The sequence below is a fragment of the Oenanthe melanoleuca genome, unplaced genomic scaffold (assembly GCF_029582105.1).
Source record: "Oenanthe melanoleuca isolate GR-GAL-2019-014 unplaced genomic scaffold, OMel1.0 S132, whole genome shotgun sequence".
NCBI lineage: Eukaryota > Metazoa > Chordata > Aves > Passeriformes > Muscicapidae > Oenanthe > Oenanthe melanoleuca.
The window spans coordinates 19,809-41,240 of NW_026612781.1; the positions used below are offsets into that span (position 1 = coordinate 19,809).

Sequence of the window (21,432 nt, forward strand, 5' to 3'; positions counted from 1 at the left end):
AGATAGAGGGCCGAAAATGCTCAAAGAGGGTGGAAGAGGGAGGCCCCTTCCAGATAGGAAGGCTGCTTACTTCAACCCAAGGACCCCCAGACATCCACCAGAGCAATCAACAAGGAGCAGTGTGCAATCACAAAGAGGCATAGGACCAATTTTAATATGAAGTGGAGACAGGCAGGGTTTGGAAATGAACATCTGTTAGGCATATTGTGCAATCCTGGTTTGTAGAGAATAAAAAGAGAGGTGAAGGTCATCAAAGGCATGCATGTTTTTGGAGCTATCCTCCACACAGCTCAGTGCAGAATAAAATACATACCTGTAAGTGACTTTGTGGGTTATAAAATTTTTTGGCACATCAATTTGGATGACCCTGCTGCCCCCCTGAGATTTTGGGGTGCCCCCTTTGCCACCCTAGAGCTGGAGCTGATGCAGAATGCCATCTTCATCAATCCCACAGACCAAAGTGTCTGGGTGTACCTGTGCTGCATCCTCTCCTGAAGTCATTCGGGGCTCACTCCCACTCCTAAGGCCCTCAGCCAGTTTTGGGGTACCATCTTAATGTTAGGGTGCCCCCTGACAGCTCCCTCTACTGCTGAGGGCCATCTGTGTCCACTTCGACTGGGTTGATGCAGTGGTGGCCGTCATCTTCTCCTGGCCTGTCAGGGTGAGTCAGGACACTTGGGTGTCCCAATAATCACCTGGATATCCCCAGAAATCATCTGGGAACACCTGGCTACCACCAAAAATCACCTGGGTGCCCCAAAAATCATCTGGGTACACCTGTATACCCCTTGGACACCTGGATCACCAAAAACCCTGGGGCCCCCCAAAACTGGTGTTCCAAAAATCCTCATTGCTTTGACTGGGTGGACCCGGTGTCCCTAAATTCTTTTTGACTTCAATGAGGTCCTGTTTATCCCCATTTATCTCCACCAACCCCTCCAAGTTGGTCCCTCAGCCCCTCCCAGTGCTCCCAGATTAACAAGTAACCATTCCTGATCAAATCCTGTTAATGGATAGACCTGGTGTCCCTCAATTCCCATTTATTTTGTGGGTAGACCAGATGGCCCGAAAATTTTAGTGCTAAAAATACCAGTCTTGTGCTTGGAATTCCCACATTTTGACCTGAAAAGAGAGATTTTTGGGCTTACCTGGAGGCAGAGCTCCAGCACGGGCCACAGGTGTGGGATCAGGGATTTGGGATTAGATTCCAGGAATTCATCCTGGACTTCCAGAATATCTTCACTGCAGTCCTGAAGCAGAAATTCCTGGAATTCAGCACAATATTTCCCCCAACTTTACCCAATTTTCCCTATTTTAGCAAGAAAATTCTGCAAAGTCCTCATTGACTTTAATGGGCAGACCCAGTTTCCTTAAATTCCTGTTGACTTCAATGGGGTAGATCTGATGTCCCTAAACGGTTTTTTTTTTTTTTGGTTTGGTTTGGTTTGGTTTGCTTTAGTTTGGTTTTTTTTTTGTTTGTTTTGGTTGGTTTTTTTTGTTTTTTGGTTTTTTTTTGGCTAAACCTGGTGTCCCTGCATCCTTATTGATTTCAAAAGGTAGACCTGATGTCCAAAAGAATTCCTATCAGGAGATCTATATTACAAAAAGTGAGGCCAACTTGTTAAAGATGGTTCATTGCTTTATTGTATCAATCTCATAGAAGAGTGAGACATTAAAAGTGTTACATCCAATGTCACAATATCAGAAGCTGCCTCATTCTTAGTTACAATGGCTAATGTTAGATTTTTAGCCAATCAATTAATTCTAAAAATTTCACTAGCATCTTTTTACATCAATCATTAATTGCTTTGCTTCTTATAGCTTTGCTGCAATGTGTTATTTTTCAATCCATCATATAACACTTCAAAAACCCACATTGATACATCTTAAACTTCTAACTAACTTTATAAGAGGTTTTCTTGCTAAACTTTAAAATATCTTACTAGCTTACTTAACATATTGCTTTGCTTACATAGTAAATATTTCAGTTTGCTTAAAACGTATTTCTACTTAAACCACAAACATATATTCTTCTTTTATGTCTATTTTATTTTCAATGTTATAATTATCCAAGTCTTCTCCAAGGTCTTAGGTCACACCTTGTAATCATCTCTATCTCTGAGGCTCTATGTGCAAGCCCTGAGAGCTCTCCATGCCTTAATTTCCCACACTACCTGTCATCTCTGCCTCCCATTTCCTGCTCTAGCTGGAACCTGGGGTCACTTTCTCAGTCATGTCCCACAGTGGTACCCATGAGCGATATCAAAAAATTGGGAGTTGGATTATGACTGAATTCTTGAGAGGTTTCCTAGCAAACCATGGTCCTTCCTTGATTTCTTTCTGGTCTAGTGCAGTTCATTTGGAAGATTTTCAACTCCAGTTATGGAGAAATATGTTGAAGAGCTTCTTACAAATATCCATTCCTATTTTAAAGGGTGTATTTTGTTACTGTTCTCTTTAGAGCAGAGGTGATTGCAGCATTCTGTGATTGATATTTGTGAGAAATGGAGTTATAAAGGATTCTCAAAGCCTGACTGAAAGCTCACACAGTCTTGTACATGTGTATGCAAACTCTGAGAGAAGGTGTGCTGACTTAGAAAGAATGAAATAGAGAAAACATTGTTGAGAGGAAGATTGAACTAGAAAAAAATTTTCAACCATGGCCTTGCAAAAAGACTAGATATTCTGGAGAATTAGAACAGTGAAAGATGCATTGTGGCAAGACAATATGGAGTAAAATAATAGGTGATTGATGTTACAAGTATTAGCACCATTGTGGAGCAAAAGTTAAAAAGCTGAAAAATATTTCTAAGGTATTGTAACCAGGAAATAATTTGGCTTCTGATAGAATGACAATGAGTTTTACATCTCTTATGTTTCACCCTTCAACAAGATTGATAAGGAATAAAATCTTTTAAATGCCTCTCAATTGCCCGTTCTCTGTAGAGCTCGAATTTTCCAACAGTGCTGAGTCCCTGGACATCAGTCCCTGAGAGGGAGCTGCAGGAAAACTTCTCCAGAAATCAAAGTCATATTAAAACTCCAAAGTTTCTTGAAGTTTTAATGGCTCCCACTGAGGGACACAACTGTGAAAGTGTCCCCAGGTTCCAGTTAGGGCAGAATCCCGGAGGCACTCATAACAAGTAGGAAAAAAAACAAGGGAAAGTTTTCTCTGATTCTGAGCAAACATGGATGAGTTTCAGGAATGCAAAGGGCCAAGGCCTGAGCCCCAGCCCCTGGCAAGGCAGATCCTGTCCCTCCCTCATTGCTCAGGGCTCTTCCCAGGCCACTGGGCTCTGGGGATGTGCAATGCCAAGGGCAGGACCATGGGGCGGCCCCTGCCAGGCTGCTGAGCAGGGACAAGGAGGCAATGAGGCCCCAGCACAGCAAGGCTCACTTGTCCCCTGCTGGCCTCAGGCCCAGGGCCAGCAGCCATGGCCCAAGTGCTGCAGCAGTTGGCTCTGGCAGGGCCTTTCAGCTGTTGCCCATCCCTGTGCCCTCTGCAGCCCAGGCTGTCCTACGGTGTCCATGCCCTGCGCCTCTGTCCCTGCAGGCTGTCGTCATCCCCTGGCTGCCCCACCTCGCTGGCCCTTCTTTTGCTGACAGCTCTGCGTCCTGCCTGCCTCTGCCTGGCCACACAAAGCCTTGGGCTGCTCCAGACTCCTTCTGGGGTACGTGTTGCACCACAGCCCTGCCCTGATAGGGAAATTCTGCTCTCCTTGTTTCCATTCTTGACTACCCCAGCTGCACTTTACATTAATTCTTTCTTTCTCAGGTTGTTTTCCACAGTGTCAAATAGATCCACCATCTCTGAAAAAGTTGTTTAAACACTGTCATGGGTCTCCTGCACTCTCCTCAGTTTCCACCCCATGGAGCACAGAGCTCCTTTGTCTCTATACTGGTCATGTACTCGAGGCCTCCAAATCCCACCTTGGGAGATCTCTGAGCCCTCTTCAAGGTGTTTCCAAATGAAAACATTCTGCTCACAATCTAAGTAAATCACCAGTGCCCATGGCCAACCTGACCTGTCTGTCCTGGGAGAGACTTTTGTCTGGGAGCAATCTTTAGATTGATGAAACTTTGGAGGCCAAATCCCAGTTTTGGCCATGGCCCCTTGATGAGAAGCCTGGTTCTTTTCCAAAGGAATGAAGGAACAAATCCTCAGTATTCTAAAAGCAGATGAGAGGTGACCACCAGAGGTCAAGACATGTCAGACTTTGCTGTTATGGTAGCTTTTGTCTGGGAGAAGCCCTTGTATATAGGGAATTTTTAAGGGGCAGTACCAATTTCAGCCATGGGCATCAGGAAAGAGGGAAGGTTCTTTTCCATGGGAAGGAAAGCACAGAGCCCCAGTGCTCCAGGGGAAGATGAGAGACAGCCCTTGACATGCCAAGGTCAGCTGGACTGGTCAGGTGGCCCCCAAGAAGCCAAACCAGCCAGACCTGTTCCATGTCCACTTGGTTCCACGGGTCCCCACAAGGTCACAATGGTTCCTTGGATCCATGGTAGCCTGCATTGTCACAATGGCCCCTTAAATTTCACAAGGCACCACAGTGTCACCGTGGTCTCCACAGAAAGGAAACCATGGAACTCCAGTGTTTCAGGGGCTGATGAACGGCAGACACCAAAGATCAAGGCCAGATAGACCTGTCTGTCCTGACAGGTTTGCCTGGGCACAGCCCTTGGATATACAGAATTCGGAATGTGGAATCCTAATTGTGTCCATGGGCCCGTGGAGAGATGGATGGTTCTTTTACATAGGAAGGCAAGCATAGAGCCCCGGTGTTTCAGGGCCAGATGAGCAGTAGGCACTGGCAGGCAACCATCTGGGTGCAACACTTGGATATACGGAATTTTGTGGGCAGAATCTGAAAGTCAGCCATGAGCATCTGCATGAGAAGGTCAGTTCCTTCCCACAGGAAAGAAAGCACAGAGCCCCAGTATTTCACGGTGAATTAGGCTAAACACCCCTGTCTTTCCTGGTAGCTTTTTCCATCCAGGAAAAACCCTTGAATATAGGGAATTTTGGAGGAGAAGTACCAATTTTGGCCATGGATGCTGGGCAGGAAAGACAGTTTTTCCATAGCAAGGACAGTCCTAGTGTTTGAAGGCAGGTGAGAGCCAAGGGAAGCCAGACTTGTTTGTAATGGCAATCTTTGTCTAGAACAATCTCTGAATACAGGGAATTTTGGAGGCGGAATCTCATTTTGGCCATGGGCGCCTTGAGGAGAAGGACACTACCTTTTTGTTTGAAGGAAAGCCCAGAGCCCCAGTGTTTCAGGGGGACATGAGAAGAGACCCTTGACAAGCCAAGGGCAGTTGGATCAGTCAGGCTAAGCAAACCAGATCAGTTACCTGATCCTTTGGATTCATGGGGCCCCGCAGTGTCACTCTGGCCCCTTGTTCTCATGGGGCCCTGCAATGTCACAATGGTCCCTTTCTTCTATTATGCCTTGCAGTGTCAAAGTGGTTTCCTTGGTTCCATGGAACTGCACAGTGACACAATGGCCCCTTGGTTCCATGATGCTGCAGAGTATCACAATGGTCTCTGGTTCCATGTAGTCCTGCATTGTCCCAAGGGTCCCTTGGTTCCACTGGACTCCTCAGGGTCACAATGTCCCTGTGGCTGCACAAGGCTCAGCTGTGTCACACTGGCCCTTTGCTTCCTTGGGGTCCCACAGTGTAACAACTGTCCCTTGCTTCCATGAGGCCTTGCAGTGTCACAATGGTCTCCTTGCTTCCACAAGGTCCTGCAGAGCCCCTTAATTCAACGAGGCCTTGAAGTGTCACAGTGGTCTCCAGTATTCCATGAAGGCCCACGATGTCACATTCAGCCTTTGGTTCCATGGTGTCCCCCACTGTCACATGAACCCTCAGTTCCATGGGGACTGCAGTGTCACAATGGTCTCCATGGTTCCGTGGTGCCTGTGGCAGGACATGTACCCACCCCTAGCACAGACAGTCGGTGCATAAAAAGATAACCCGGGTGAGAGGCCCAGCAAGGCGCCATCTCTGGTGCCAAAAGGGCTCAGGCCTCAGCTAAGAATCAACATCTTAGCCTGGAGAGCAGATGTGGGAAGAGATAAAAGAAATATTCTTGACTGAGAGACACTGTTTTACAAACCGTAAAAGAATATCAGTTATCACAGAGGCAGAAAGTGCGACATGCACACCCTGAAGATGTAAAGGACTTCTTCCTGTAGCTTGGACACAGATTCCATGGTTACTTCCCTGGGGATTGAGGGAAAGGATCTTCATGTGAGATCCCACCAACAATTGGATGGTAAGAAACATTGAATCCTTAGTGGTGTTATTTCTTTGCTAGCTGTAGCATTAAGGGATACTTTTAACCTTATGCTGTATATACCTGCTAGAAGTATCTTTTTGTCCTTATTCCTGTGTAGCATTACTTTAATATCTTATATCTGTTAATTTTCTTTCTATTAAATAAATAATTCAATCTATAATACACGGAATCAGCCATTGTTAAAGAACTTGCAAAGAAGAGTGTGTTTTGGGGTGCTGGCCACCTCCATAAAGGCACTGCCTGCTGCCAGAGGCCTGGACAAAGGGCAAGAACTTCTCTAAACTCTCACATCCACTCGTAACAGTGTCACACAGTGCCACAATTGCCCCTCGGCCCGACAGGGCCCCGCAGTGTCACAATGGACTCCTTGATTCTGTGGAGCCCAAAGTGTCGCAAGGGCCCCTTTGTTCATGAGGCCTGTTGTGTCACAGTGGTCTCCATGATTCCATCAGGCTCTGCAATGTCACAACAGAGCATTGGTTCCATGACACCACACAGTGTCACAATGTTCCCTTGGTTCTGCAATGCCAGAATGCCCCCTTGGTCCCTTGGAGCTCACAGTGTCACCATTGTGCCCTTGGTTCCATGAGTCCCTGCAGTGCCACAATGTCCTTAGGTTAGACACACATTGTCATTATGGTCTCCACGGTTCCATGAGGCTACACTGCTTCCAAATGGCCTCCTTGTGCCACAATCCCCTGTTGGGAAGGAGAAGGAGCTGACAGGAAGGTCACACACATATGTATGTGTAACAGAAAGATCTTTGAATGTAGAATCTGAAGAAGGTGTAGAAATGATAGCAAGTTTTGATGTGGAAGAAAAGAATTGCTGAGCGAGTTTTACTGGGTAACTAAGAAGGCAAAGAGCAAGGGAGTTGGAAGGGGCTTTTATGACTAAGAAAAAAGGATAAATCCACCTCAAACAAAAGATATTCTTACCAAGCAAAAAGATTTTCACAAACAAAAATGCCATGTTGCAAGTAGAGAAAAGATCTCAGAATTTTCCACTGCAGGAAAACTGAAGAACAACTTCTAGCTTAAACTGTAATGTACTAACCTTTTGTGATTGGAAATAGTAACATGAATATGGGAATGTTAGTAGTTGTGAAAGGCTATAGGTAATAGTAAAGGTATTGATTGGTTGTCATGTTTTAAGATGCTCTGTAATGAAAAGTATATAATGCATTATAACTGGAACTAGAGGAAGATGAACCCACAGCTGTGGCTGAAAAGGCTGTGGACAAGGGGTCTTGTCACCCACGATCCGTGAATTGCTGCATTATTTGGATACAATAAACAGCATTTAAGAGACCGCCTGGATTCCTGCATCCCTCATTTTAGGCTCTTACAATTCCCTGTAGTGCAGCAATGGTCTCCTTGGTTCCACGGGGTCAGAATGCACCCTTCATCTCATGGAGGCTCACACTGTGGTCCCCTTCATTCCATGGGGCCCTGCTGTGCTAAAATGGCCTCTTGGTTAAACAAGGCCCTGCAGTGCCACAATGTCCCCTCGGATTCAGGGGTTCCCAAGGAGTCACAACAGTCTCTGTTGTTCCATGAGGTCCTGCAATGTCACAGTGGACCTCTGGTTCCATGAAGCCCCACCGTGCACAATTGGCCCCTCGGTTCCATGAGGCCTGGCACAATCAGAATGGCCCCTTTGTGTCATGGGGCTCAGGCCTTGGCCCTTTGCATTCCTGAAACACATCCAGGTTTGCTCAGCATCAGAAAGACCTTTCCCTTGTTTGTCCTCACCTGTCTTCAGTGCCTCCATTGTTCTGCTCTAACTGGAACCTGGGGACACTTATTCAGTTGTGACCCTCAGTGGGATCCTTTAAAATTGTAAGAAACTTCAGTGTTTCAGTCTGGGTCCTTGTGGAGCCACAGAGGCCACTGTGACACTGCAGGGCCCAATGGAATCAAGGGGCCATTGTTCCACTGCAAGGACTCTTGGAACTAAGGGAACAATTGTGACACTGTGGTGCCCCATGGAACCAAGAGTCCCTTGTGACACTGCAGGATCTTGTGCAACCAGGGCTCCATTGTGACACTGCAGCACCAAGGAATCCATGGTGGCACTCGGAGGCCTCATGGAACCAAGAGGCCACTGTGACACTGCAGTTTTGCTTCTGACTCCTTGAGCAGCTTCTTCAACCTTCTCTCAGTTTTTCAGGGTCCTGGACTCAACCCCAAATCCATGTGGGGACTGATTAAAAAAACAGAAATCCCTCAGGAGCCCTTAGTGTTCCTTCAATTGTCTTCAAATCTCCAGGACTTGTGCAGCTCATTGGAGTAATTTTGGAGTTTTCTTGAGGAAGAAGACTTCAAAGGGCACCTATTTTTTTTTTTTTTTTTTTTTTTTTTAAATCAGTGGAATATTTTTTTCAGTTCAGAGAACATGTGACTGAAGCATTTTCCAAGTGATCTTGATGCTTAATATCTCATTAAGAGGTCTGAGTACACAGAAGGATGAGCCCTTTGAGGGCTGATCTTGTTTGGACAACCTGCTCCTCACCCCCAGCCTCACCATGTCTGACATCACCCACCTGGGACTGACATCCCTGTGCCCTGCATCAGAACCTTGTCCCCTGAGCTCTGCAGCTGGGTGTCCCAGCCCATTGCACCATGTCCCACCTGCTCTCCTCAGGGCTCTGCCTGCACACAGGCCCAGGAGAAGTTTTCTTGTTTGTGAAGAAAGAATGGAAAAGCCTGAGAAGCTTTCCTGAACAGCAAACTCCACTGAGGAACCACATGCTCAGTACAGGCTGTCTGGAGTGATGTCATCTTTCTACAAGGGACAGTGGGACCAGACATGATATCTGTAAGCAGAATTCTCTGAGTCTTTCAACTGAATTCTTTGTTCCTGTCCTTTCCCTGTATCTCTGTTGCAGATGGAAATTGCTGGTGCCATTCTCACCTTTAACCCCTCTTTTGAACACAGACAGGTGTTCCCAGGTGTGTTAAGCAGGCTCAGTGTTTCCACAAAACTTTGGTGTTTCTCAGGGAATAAAGGACCGATTTTGACACTGAGGAGGCAACATGGAAGCAAGGAGTCAATAGTGACACTTGGTTCCCATGGAACCAAGGGCCCATTGTGACACAGCAGGGCCACATGGATCCAGTGATCCATTGTGACACTCTGGATCCAAGGAGACCATGGCAACAGAGCTGGAACCCCATGGAACCAAGGAGTCCATGGTGTCCCAGTGGGGCTGCATGGACCCAATTGTCCATTGTTACCCTGCCCATCCAAGGAGTCCATCTTGACATCACAGAAGCTTGTGGAACGAGGTAGGCCATGGCGACACTGCAGAACTTCATGAAACCAAACATCCCTTGTGACCCAGCAGGGCATCACTGGAACCAAGGAACTGCTGCTGACAGTACAGAAACTCATGGATCCAGGGGGCTGTTGTGGCCCTGCAGAACCAGCAGAGCTGCTGGACCTTGTCCCCTGGCCCTTGGGAAGGGAATGTGGTAAGTTGGGTGGGCAGGGGAATGTGGGCAGTGGTGTGGCCAGTAGGTTTTGTCAGTGGAGTGTGGTCAGTAGATGTGGGAAGTGGGTGTGGGCAGAAGGTGTGGTCAGTGGTTGTGGTCAGTGGAGGGGTGCTCAGTTGGGTGGTCATTCGGTGTGGTCAGTGGATGGGGTTAGTGGATGTGTTCAGTGGGTATTCTCAGTGGGGGTATGGTCATTTGGGGGATGAGTGGGGTGCAGTCAGTGGGTGTGAGCAGTGGAGAGTGGTCAGTGGGTGTGGTCATTTGGGGTGGTCAGTGTGTTCAGTTTGGGTGGTTAGTGGATGCTGACTCTGGATGGTCATTGTGGTATGGTCAGTGGGAGTTGTGTGTGGGTGTGGGCAGTAGAGGTGTGGTCAGTGGTTGTGGTCAGTGGCGGTGTGGTCAGTTTGTGGCCAGTGGGTGTGGGCGGTGGGTGTGGGCGGTGGGTGTGGGCAGTGGGATGTGATAAGTAGCTGTGGTCAGTGGACACGGACAGTTGGGAGATTGCTGAAGGGTGGTAAGTAGGTGTGGTCAGTTGGGTGGTCAGTTGGTGTGTCCATGGGTGGTCGTCAGTGAGTGGGGTCATTGGGTGCAGTCAGTGGCAGAGTGGTCAGTGAGTGTGGTGAGTGAGTGTGGTCAGTGGGTGTGGAGACCAAGAAAGGCATTCACAGTCAGGGAAAGCAGCTCCTGTTCTTTTCCCTGGGTCAGCTCTGTGCCCTCTCCCTGTCTGTCAGCCTTTTGGTCACTCCTGCCTGTTTCCCTGTTGGCCCTTTGCTCCAACCCCACCCTTGTGACACCCCCATGGCCCTGGTAATTGGTCTCTGATGCTCTTCCCCGCCTGTTCATCCCATGTATTTAACCTGGACCCTTACAAAGTACGTGGCCTTTGTTCTCTGAACCATGGACGGTGCACACGTGTGGCTGAAATAAATATCTCTGTGAAGCCCCTGCAAAGGCCCTTCCTGCTTCTTACTTGCTGTCACCCTAAACAACATCAAACGCAACAAATGGGGTGCAGGCAGTGGTGTGTGGGACAAGGGTGTGGTCAGTGGGTGTGGTCATTAGCCAGGTCCATGTGGTTTGGTCAGTGGAGGTGGTCATTGTGTTTTGTCAGTGGGTACTGTCGGCGGGTGTGGGCATTGGTGTCTGGGCAACGACATTGGTCAGTTGGTGTGGTCATTGGGGGTGGTCATTGGGGGTGGTCATTGGGGGTGGTCAGTGGGTGCAGTCAGTGGATGTGGACAGTTGGTGAGTAACAGGGGTGTGGTCAGTTGGTGTGCTCAGTGGGTGTGGTCAGTGGAGTGCCCATTGCTGCGGTAAGTGGGTGCAGTCAGTGGGCATGGTCATTGGGGTGGTCACTGGGTTTGGTCAGTGGGTGTGGTCTCTTGATTTGGTCAGTGGGTGTGGTCCCTGATTGTGGGCAATGGCTGTGGGCAGTGGTGTGTGATCAGTGGGTGTGGTCAGTGAATGTGGTCAGTTGGGTAGTCGGGTGGCGGTGGTCACTTAGGGGGTTGGGGGTATGGTCATTTGTGTGGTCAGTGGGGTGTGGTCAGTGGGATTGTCATTGAGGTGGTCACTGGTGTGTAGTCAGGGTGTGTGGTCAGTGGGTGTGGTCAGTTGGGCAGTCACTGGGGTGTGGTCAGGGGTTCTAGCAAGTGGGTGTGGTCCATGGAAGTGGTCAGTCAGTATGGTCAGTAGATGTAGTTGGTGTGGATGTTCAGTGGGGATGGGGTCAGTGTTTGTGGTCAGTGGATGTGGTCAGTTTGGTTTTAGTTGGGGTGTGGTAAGTGGTTAAAGAGAGTGGGGGTGTGCTCAGTGGGGGTTCGGTCAGTTTGAGGGTGTTTGTGGTAGAGTCAATTGCTGCAGTCAGTGGGGGTGGTCAGTGGGTGTGAGCACTGCAGAGTGGTCATTGGGTGTGGTCAGTGGGTGTGGGCCATGGATGTGGTGAGTGGGAAAATTCAGTGGTGGTGGTCAATGGGGTATGGGCATTGGTGTCTTGGCAATGGGTGTGATCAGTGAGTGTGGTCGGTGGTTCTGGTCAGTGGTGGTGGTCAGTGGGGTGTGGTCAGTTGGGTGTGGTCAGTGGGTGTGTACTTTTGGGGTGATCATTGGGTAGGTGCTCGGCCAAGGCAAAAGGAGGCTCCCTGTGTGCCCTGCTCCCCTCTCCCTGAGCTCCTGAGAGCTCTGCAGCTCCTGCTGCCATCCCATCTGCCCAGGCCAGCACAACAGCCCCGGCCTTGGGGCCCTGCAGAGCTGCTCCTGCTCCAGGCCCGGGGCCCATCCCAGAGCTGGGGCAGCCACAAAGCTGTGCCCATTTCTGTTCATTGCTGCTCTGATGAGGATGGATCCTCAGGAACTTGGAGGATGCTGATGAATTTTACTGTTCTGGGGGCCTCTTATTTCTTGAGCTCTTCAGTTCAGCAATTCCATGGCAAAAGCTCATAAACATTTGTTCAAAACACCAAAACAAAAAAAGCCACTGGGAATAATTTACGTTTTCAATTCCTCTATGAATACTTAGAAATATTTCACAAGTGTATTCTAAGTCAATATACTATCTTGAAAATAATGCAGAGAAATGTATTTTGTTTTCTTTTCTTTTCCTGTTTCTAGATTGACATCAGCAATGCCCAAGAGATATTGACATCCAGAACCTTTTAATACTGTCTGAATAGATATGAAAATCAAGAATCATCATGGCTGACAATCAATCATGTATTGTCATTGTCCTCCCCTCCATCATTTCCCTCATCCAACCCCTGGGTCCCCTATGGATCAGGAATGGTGTGGCCAGCAGGACCAGGGCAGTGATTCTTCCCCTGTGCTTGGCAATGTTTGGGCAGCACCTCAAGTGCTGTGCTCAGTTCTGGGCCCCCCAATTTAGGAAGGACATGGAGGGGCTGGAGGGTGTCCAGAGAAGGGCAACAAGGCTGTTGAGGGGTCTGAAACTCAAGTGCTGTGAGGAGGGGCTGAGGGAGCTGGGGATGTTTATCCTGGAGGAATCTCCGGGGAGACCTCATCACTCTCTACAACTCCCTGACAGGAGGGTGCAGCCAGGTGAGGGTCAGGCTCTTTTCTCAAGGAACTGTGACAGGACAAGAGGACACAGCCTTAAGCTGCACAAGGAAACATTTAGGCTTGACATTAGGAAATATTCTTCACAAAAAGGGTGATTTGGCATTGGAATTGGCTGCCCAGGGAGGTGAGTGAGTGGATATGGAAAGACTGGATGTGGCACTGAGTGCCATGGTCTGGGTGACAAGGTGTTGTTGGGTCACAGGTTGGACTTGATGCTCTGAAAGGTCTTTTCCAGCCTGGGTGATTCTGTGGTGATTGTGACACTGCAGGGCCCTGGGGAAGCAAGGGGCCATTGTGACACTGCAGGGCCTCGTGGAACTGAGAGGACCATGGTGACACTGTGTATGACATGGCACCACAGAGCCAAGGGGCCACTGTGACACTGTGGGGCTACATGGAAGCAAGGAGTCCATGGTGACACTCTGGGTCCTCGTGGAACCACAGAGGCCACTGTGACACTGCAGGGCCTTGTGGAACCAAGGGGCCATTTTGCCACTGCAGAACCAAGGAGAGCCTTGTGATAGCCTGGGGCCAATGGAATCAAGGGGCCATTGTTCCACTGCAAGGACTCTTGGAACTAAGGGAACAATTGTGACACTGTGGTGCCCCATGGAACCAAGGGTCCCTCGTGACACTGCAGGATCTTGTGTAACCAGGGCTCCATTGTGACACTGCAGCACCAAGGAATTCATGGTGGCACTCGGAGGCCTCATGGAACCAAGAGGCCGCTGTGACACTGCAAGGCCTTGTGGGACCATGCAGAGCACTGTGACAGAGCAGGACCTTGTGTGATGATGGGGCCACTGTGACACTGCAGGGAAAATGGAACCAAGGGGCCAGTGTTGCTCCTCAGGGACTCATGGGATGAAGGAAAAATGTTTGAAACTGTGGTGGCCCTTGGGACCAAGAGACCATTCTGACACTGTGGAACCAAGGAGAGCATTGCTGCTGTGCAAGATCTCATGGAATCAAGGATCCATTGTGACACTGCAGGGCCCAGGGATACAAGGGACTTTGTGACACCACGGGGTCCCATGGAACCAGAGGGACATTGTGACACCTCATGGAATTGTGAGGCCTCATGGAATCATGGAGACCATTATGACACTCCAGGGCCATATAGGACTGTGATGACACCAAGCTGGGTGTGAGTGTGGATTGACTTGAGGGACCTGGAAAGGCTTGATCCAGGGTCCAAATCCAACAAGTTGAGGTTTAACAAGACCAAGTGCCAGGTCATGAACTTTGGCCACAACAACCCTTGAAGTGCTTCAGGCTGGGGACAGAGTGGCTGGACAGCGGCCAGGCAGAAAGTGACCTCCTCACTGCCCAGAACAGGGAGCCCCACACCCAGACACACCAACCCAGATGTGCCCCCTTGGCCTGTTGTGCCTCTGGCAAGGGAACAGCACGAGGCACTGCAGGACCCTGTAGAGAATTCCTGAAGCACTGGTAGGATGATCCTGCTCCCCAAGGGACATTCCCATGGTGCAGTTCAGGAAATGAAATGAGGAGTGGGGTTGGCAAACAGGGATGGGCTGTTTGAAGGGGTTGGAACGGAGATGGGAAATAGGAACAAATTTGGACCAGGGAAAAGTAAAGAAAGCAAAGGTGAACACAAGGAAAATGTTCAGAGCAATTTGGGGATGGCTGCCAGAGAGCCCTGGCTCTAACCAATGATGTCTGCAGTAGGATAGGAAACTCCCAGCTCATGGGAACAAACTTTCTTGCTGACTGCAGAGGCCACGACAAACCTGAGTGGTTTCCCTCCCATCCCCCAGCCCCAGGAGAGAGCCTGGGCAACGAGCCTGGAGCCCCCAGGCCCTGGCCTGAGGCATCAGCGCTGCCCCAGCAGTGCCCATGGCCTGTCCCTGCTGCAGCCCCGGCACTGTCCACAATGGTGCAGCATACACAGAAGGAGGTGGTTGCTTGTACTATGCTGCATACAGAAGGGGGCAGCACTGCTAGGGTTGGGGGCTGCAGTACCAGTCTGTTTCCACAAAGGAGCAGCCCTGCTCGTAGAGGGGGGCCTACAGAACTGACTTTTTTCCACAAGGGGGCAGGACTGCTCGAGGAACGGGTGAGGGTTGTAGTACTGGGTTGTATCCAAAAGGGGGTGACAATTCTTTGGGGGGGGGGGGGGCTGCAGTACCATGCTGTGTCCACAAGAGGGCATCACTGCTTGGAGGGGAGGCCTGCAGTACAGGATTGTGTCCAGAAGAGGGAAGCACTGCTAAGAGAAGTGGGGGGGGGAGCGGAGGGGGGTGCAGTACTGGGTTCTGTCCACAAGGGGGCAGCACTAATTGGGGGGGGGGTGGGGGGGGAGGTGGCGCTGCAGTATCATGCTATGTCTTCAAGGGGGCAGCACTGTTCAGAAGGAAAGGGTGCAGTACCATGCTGTGTCCACAAGGGGCAGCACTGCTCTGGTGGGGAGCAGCAGTACTGAGCTGTTTCCTAAAGGGATCAGCACTGCTCGTGGAGTGGGGGGGCTGCAGTGTCAAGTTTTGTCAACAAGGGGGCAGGACTGCTTGGGGAGGAAGGGGTGGCTGTACTGGGTTGTGTCCACAAGGAGAAACACTACTCGAAATGGGGAGCTGTAGTACCCAGCTGTGTCCACAAGGAGGCAGCACAGCTCAGGGAGGGCGGGAGCTGCAGTACCATGCTGTGTCGACAAGGAGCAGGACCGCTCAGAAGTAGGGGACTGCAGAACCAGGCTGTGACCACAAAGGGACATCACTGGTCAGGGGGTGGGGCTGCAGTACTGGGTTTTGTCCCAAAGACAACAGCACTGCTTGGGGTGGGGGCAAGGGGGGCCCATGCATTACCATGCTATGTCTGCAATGGGGAAGCGCTGCTTCAAAGGTGGGGGCTGCAGTACCAGGCTGTGTCCACAAGGGGGAGCACTGCTATTAAAAGGGGAGCCTCAATGCTGAGTTTGGACCACAAGGGAAGAAAGGTAGTTCGAGGGAGTAGGGGGCTGCAGTACTGGGTTGTGTCCACAAGGTGTCAGCACTGATTGGAGGAGGGGGCTGTAGTATTTGGTTTTGTCTAAAAGGAGGCAGCACTGCTGGGAGTGGGGGGGGCTGCAGCCCTCCCTGACCTACAAGTGCCTCCCTGGACCCCCAAGAGCTCCCCCGGTGCCTGATTTTTTCATCATTGTTCTCAGTGTCCCTCTGAGGGCCCATCCAGCTCCCCCAGGTGCCCTCCAGACCCTCAAGTTCTTTCTAAATTCCCTCCCCAGGCCCCAAACTGCCCCAGAAATGTCTCCAGTGACCCCAAATTTGCCCTGCTTACCCTGTCTGAGAAAATAATTTAAAAAAATACTAAAGGACTATAAAAAGGACTAATAAACACAAAGTGGGAGAAATGAAGAGCCAACACTGGTCAATTAACTAATGAAGGGAATTGTGTTACTTAGAACCAATGAACCAAAATTTTTTTGGTTGCTAAAAATGTATCAGTTTTTTACGTAAATAAAAAAGATAATAAAATATAGAATAATATAATAATTAAAAAGCAAAACTATTATTATAATTTTAACTATTATTTTAAATTGAATTATAAATTATTATTATAAATTTACTTACAAAGAAAAAGTACATCATTTTGTTTAAATGTTTTGGGATTTCAATCCTATGTGGCCAATTTCAGACACGGTGAGATTGGGGGTGAGAAGCAGTTTGTCCAAACAGGGTCAGTTGCAAGAAGCTCATTCTTGTCTGTGCCCATATCTCCTAAGGAGACATTCAGCATCGAGACAACTTAAGGAATGTTTCCGTCACCTCTAGCCTGAAACGAAAAATTAAAATAATATGCCCTTGATTAAAACAAAAATTCATGAGGTGCACTTTGAAATCTCCTTCCATGACAGAACTCCAAGCTGACTCCAATCAGTTGCACAAGCCCTGCAGACTTGAAGACAAATGAAGGAAGATAAATAGTTCCTGAAATCTTTCTTTATTTTAATGATCTCCAGGGTGGATTTTGGGCTGAGTCCAGGACCCCCAGGCACTGAGAGAAGGTTAAAGAAGCTGCTCAAGGAGGCAGAAGCAAAACTCCAAGTCCCTTGGAGCATCAGTGGCCCCACTGAGGGCAGGGACTGCCAAAGGCTCCCCAGGGACTGGTGAGAGCAGATCCTTGAGGGCAGGATTGCAGGAGCCAGAGGCTGTGAGCAGGAACTGCAATGCTGAGCAAGGCCTGGGCTGGTTGGAGGCAGCAGAAAGGCCAAGGGCTGAGCCCAGGCCTGGCCCAGCAGGGCCTGTCGCTCACGGGTGGCTCGGGGCTGTTCCTGGGGCACTGGGATGGGAGGGGCAGCAAGGACAAATGGCATCACCCTGCAAGCCCTGCCAGCCTGCTCAGGGAGGACCGGGGCAGCAGCAAAGTGCAGCCCCTGCAAGGAAAGTTCCTTCTGTGGGGCTGCAGAGGCGCTGCCCAGCCCAGGGCACAAAGGCCTGGGTGCCTCTGGCCCTGCCAGCCCTGCCCAGCCCTTGGCCATCTCTCCTGCAGCCTGTGCCCCTGTGCGTGCTGCTCCTCTGCCCTGGCCGGCTGCACACGCCCATCTCGCTGTCCCCCCAGCATTTCTCAGCCCAGCATTGCTGTGCCCTCCCTGGGCTCCCTGCACCCAGCGCTGCCGGCTCCTGGCACACAGAGCCATGGCACGGCCCAGCCTCACGCTGGGACACCTCGGCCACCAGCATTCTGCCCTGGCAGGGACTTTGCTGTTTCCTCACCTCCAGGCTGAGCCTTCCAGGCTGCACTTTGGGGAGGTTTCCTTCTCTTCCCAGTCCGAAGGAAAGCTCTGTCTCCTGCTGTTCGCAAACAGAGAAGGGCTGGTGGGAGATGTGATGGTCAGAGGCTGTTTGGGGTGCAGTGATCATGAAATTATGGAGTTTTTAAATATTCTGTGAAAGAAGGAGTGACATCAACAAAATTTCTACATTGAAATTATGGAAGGTAATCTTTGGCTTATTCAAGATGCAGATATGGATTACCAGGTGCTGATTTTTTTAAGGGAAGCAGCTCTTTAAAACAAAGCATTGCAGGAAGGATGGAGACACTTCAAGAAAGAAATCTTGAGGGAGCAGGAGCAGCCTGTCCCTGGGTGCCAAAAGTGAGCTAGCAAGGAAAATCACTGGTCTGGCTGGGCATGAAGCTTTTTCCTGGAACTCAGGGAGAAAAAGAGCTGCATCACCTTTGGACAGAGGGGCAGGCAACTAAGGAAATGTTTAAGGATGTTGTTAGGTCATGCAGAAATAAAATTAGAGAGGTGAAACTTCAGCTGGGACTTTACCAGGCTGCTTCTGTGAAGGATAACAAAAATGATTTTATCAATACATTAATGGGAAAAGGATGGACAAGGAAAATTTCCATTCCTTATAGGAGGGGATATGGTTACCAAAGATGAGGCACAGTCTGAGAAACTTAACCCCTTATGTGCCTCGATTTTCAAAAATAAGACAGGGTGGCCTCGGGACAAGTGTTTTCCTGAGCCGGTAGATGGGGACAGGGAGCAGAACAGTCCCACTGTATCCAGGATGAAGCAGCTGGGGACCTGCTGAGCCACTCAGATGCTCACAGGTGTCTCTGGGACCAGATGGGATACATCCTAGGAGATAAGGGAGCTGCTGGATGAGCTCTCCAAGCTGCTCTCCATCATTTACCATCAGTCCTGGCTCACAAGGGAGGTCTCAGAGGCCTGGAGGTGCCAATGTGAGCCCATCCCCAAGAAGGGCTGGAAGGAGGATCTGGGGAACTCCAGGCCTGTCAGCCTGACCTTGGTGCCCAGTAAGGTGATGGAAGAGATCACCTTGAGTGCCATCACAGGGCACCTACAGGATGGCTGAGGGATCAGAGCCAGCCAGCGTGGATTTCAATATCTGCTTTGATGATCTGGATGAGGGAATTGAGTGAAACATCAGCAAATATGCAGATGATACCAAGCTGGGTGTGAGTGTGGATCTGCTGGAGGGACCTGGGCAGGCTGGAACCAGGGCCCAAATCCAACAAGATGAGGTATAACAAGACCAAGTGTTGGGTCCTGCACTTTGGTCACAACAACCCCTGCAATGCTCCAGGATGGGAACAGAGTGGCTGGAGAGTGGCCAGGCAGAAAGGGACGTGGGGGCACTGATGGACAGCAGGCTGGACATGAGCCAGCAGTGTGCCCAGGTGTACAAGAAGGCCAATGGCACCTCGCCTGGATCAGGAATGGTGTGGCAAAAAGAACCAGGTCAGTGATTCTTCCCCTGTGCTCGGCACATGTTGGGCAGCATCTCAAGTGCTGTGTCCAGTTCTGGGCTTCCCAAATTTAGGAAGGACTTGGAGGGGCTGGAGCTCTTGTCCAGAGAAGGGCAACAAGACAGGAGTGGTGTCTGGAACACAAGTCCTGGGAGGAGTGGCTGAGGGAGCTGGGGTTGTTTTTCCTGGAGAAGAGGAGGCTCAGGGGAGACCTCATCACTCTCTACAACTCCCTGACAGGAGGGTGCATCCGGGGTGGGGGGGGCGGGGGCAGGCTCTTCTCCCAGGGAACAGAGACAGAAGAAGAGACACCGTTAAGGTGCACCATGGAAAGTTTAGGCTGGATATTAGGAAATATTCTTTAAAAAGATGGTGATTGGGCATTGGAATGGGCTGTCCAGGGAGATGTATTGAGTCATTGTCCCTGGAAGAGTTACAGGAAAGATTGGATGGGGCACTGAGTGCCATGGTCTGGTCTAGGTACCAGGTTGGACTTGATGCTCTCAAGGTCTTTTCCAGCCTGGGTGATTCTGTGGTGATTGTGACACTTCAGGGCCCTGGGGAAGCAAGGGGCCATTGTGACACTGCAGAACCAAGAAGAACCTTCTGAGAGCCTGGAGCCCAATGGAATCAAGGGGCCATTGTTCCACTGAAGGACTGTTGGAAGCAAGGGAAAAATTGTGACACTGTGGTGCCCCATGAAACCAAGGGTCCCTGTGACACTGCAGGATCTTGTGGAACCAGGGCTCCACTGTGACACTGCAGCACCAAGGAATTCATGGTGGCACTCGGAGGCCTCATGGAACCAAGAGGCCACTGTGACACTGCAGGGCCTTGTGGGACCATGCAGAGCATTGTGACAGAGCAGGACCTCGTGTGATGATGGGGACATTGTGACACTGCAGGGCCCATGGAACCAAGGGGCCAGGGTTGCTCCTCAGGGACTCCTGGAATGAAGGAAACATGTTTGACACCTTGGTGCCTCTTGGGACAAGAGGCCATTGTGACATTGTGGAACCAAGGAGAGCATTGCTGCACTGTGAGACCTCATGGAACCAAGGATCCATTGTGACACTGCAGGGCCTTGTGGGACCATGCAGAGCATTGTGACAGAGCAGGACCTCGTGTGATGATGGGGACATTGTGACACTGCAGGGCCCATGGAACCAAGGGGCCAGGGTTGCTCCTCAGGGACTCCTGGAATGAAGGAAACATGTTTGACACCTTGGTGCCTCTTGGGACAAGAGGCCATTGTGACATTGTGGAACCAAGGAGAGCATTGCTGCACTGTGAGACCTCATGGAACCAAGGATCCATTGTGACACTTCACGGCCTTGGGGGACCAATGTGCCACTGTGACACTGTGGGGCCCAGGATTCCAAGGGACTTTGTGACACCAAGGGATCCCATGGAACTAAAGGGACATTGTGACACTGGGAGGCCTCATGGAACCCTGGTGACACCAAGGTAGCTGGGAGATTTCATCTGCTGCACGGTAGGAGGGCTCTGCAGAGGGACCTGGACAGGCTGGAACCAGGGCCCAAATCCAACAAGGTGAGGTTTAACAAGACCAAGTGCTGGGTCCTGCACTTGGGACACAACAACCCCTGCAATGCTACAGGCTGGGGACAGAGTGACTGGAGAGTGGCCAGGCAGAAAGGGACCTGGGGACACTGATGGACAGCAGGCTGGACATGAGCCAGCAGTGTGCCCAGGTGTACAAGAAGGCCAATGGTACCTGGCCTGGATCAGGAATGTTGTGGTCAGCAGGGTGTGTGGTGCAGGGCTGGAGGCACCACCGAGTACAGAACTGGCACCACTAGATCCAGAGATGGGGAGGAGATGGAGGGGGGCTTCAGGTAGGCAAAAAACTACCGTCCTGGTAAACAGGAGACCACAGTCAGATGAGGAAAGCAGGTGGAAAAGTCTTTGTGGCATCCCTGCTCAGAGGGGATCCTCAGCACAGCCCTGAAGAGCTGCACATAGGAGAAAAGAATGAACAGAAAACAACTGAGTGCTAAACAGACACTAACAGCAAGAAGCCCAAGTTCCCTGAAATTTGATTGTGAGCAGGAGAGCTTGAGGATGTGTGGGATTTCACAGAAAAACTGGCCCAGAGCATTGCCCTAGCACAGGGATAGAGAAAATGCATTGGCTGTGTTCAGCAGAGCATTGAGAAAGCCACTGGCCCAGGCAGCTGCTACCATGTGGGCACAAGCTCTGCTGCCCAGGAGGGTCCCGTAGTGCAGGGGTTTGCAAATGGACACGGAGCGGTCGTAGCACATGACGGTGGGGAAATAATCTGCTCCATCTGAA

At 50.3% G+C, this 21,432-nt stretch overlaps 1 protein-coding gene across 1 annotated transcript; it reads right to left on the minus strand.

Moving 5' to 3' along the window:
- Positions 1 to 20,987: 20,987 nt before the first annotated feature.
- LOC130266658 (olfactory receptor 14J1-like) lies at positions 20,988 to 21,401 on the minus strand. Its single transcript, XM_056515938.1, has 2 exons — positions 21,250 to 21,401; positions 20,988 to 21,126 (listed from the first exon to the last, which is right to left on the minus strand). Exons 1-2 carry the CDS (start codon positions 21,399 to 21,401, stop codon positions 20,988 to 20,990), a joined length of 291 nt encoding a protein of 96 aa, XP_056371913.1.
- Positions 21,402 to 21,432: the final 31 nt, after the last annotated feature.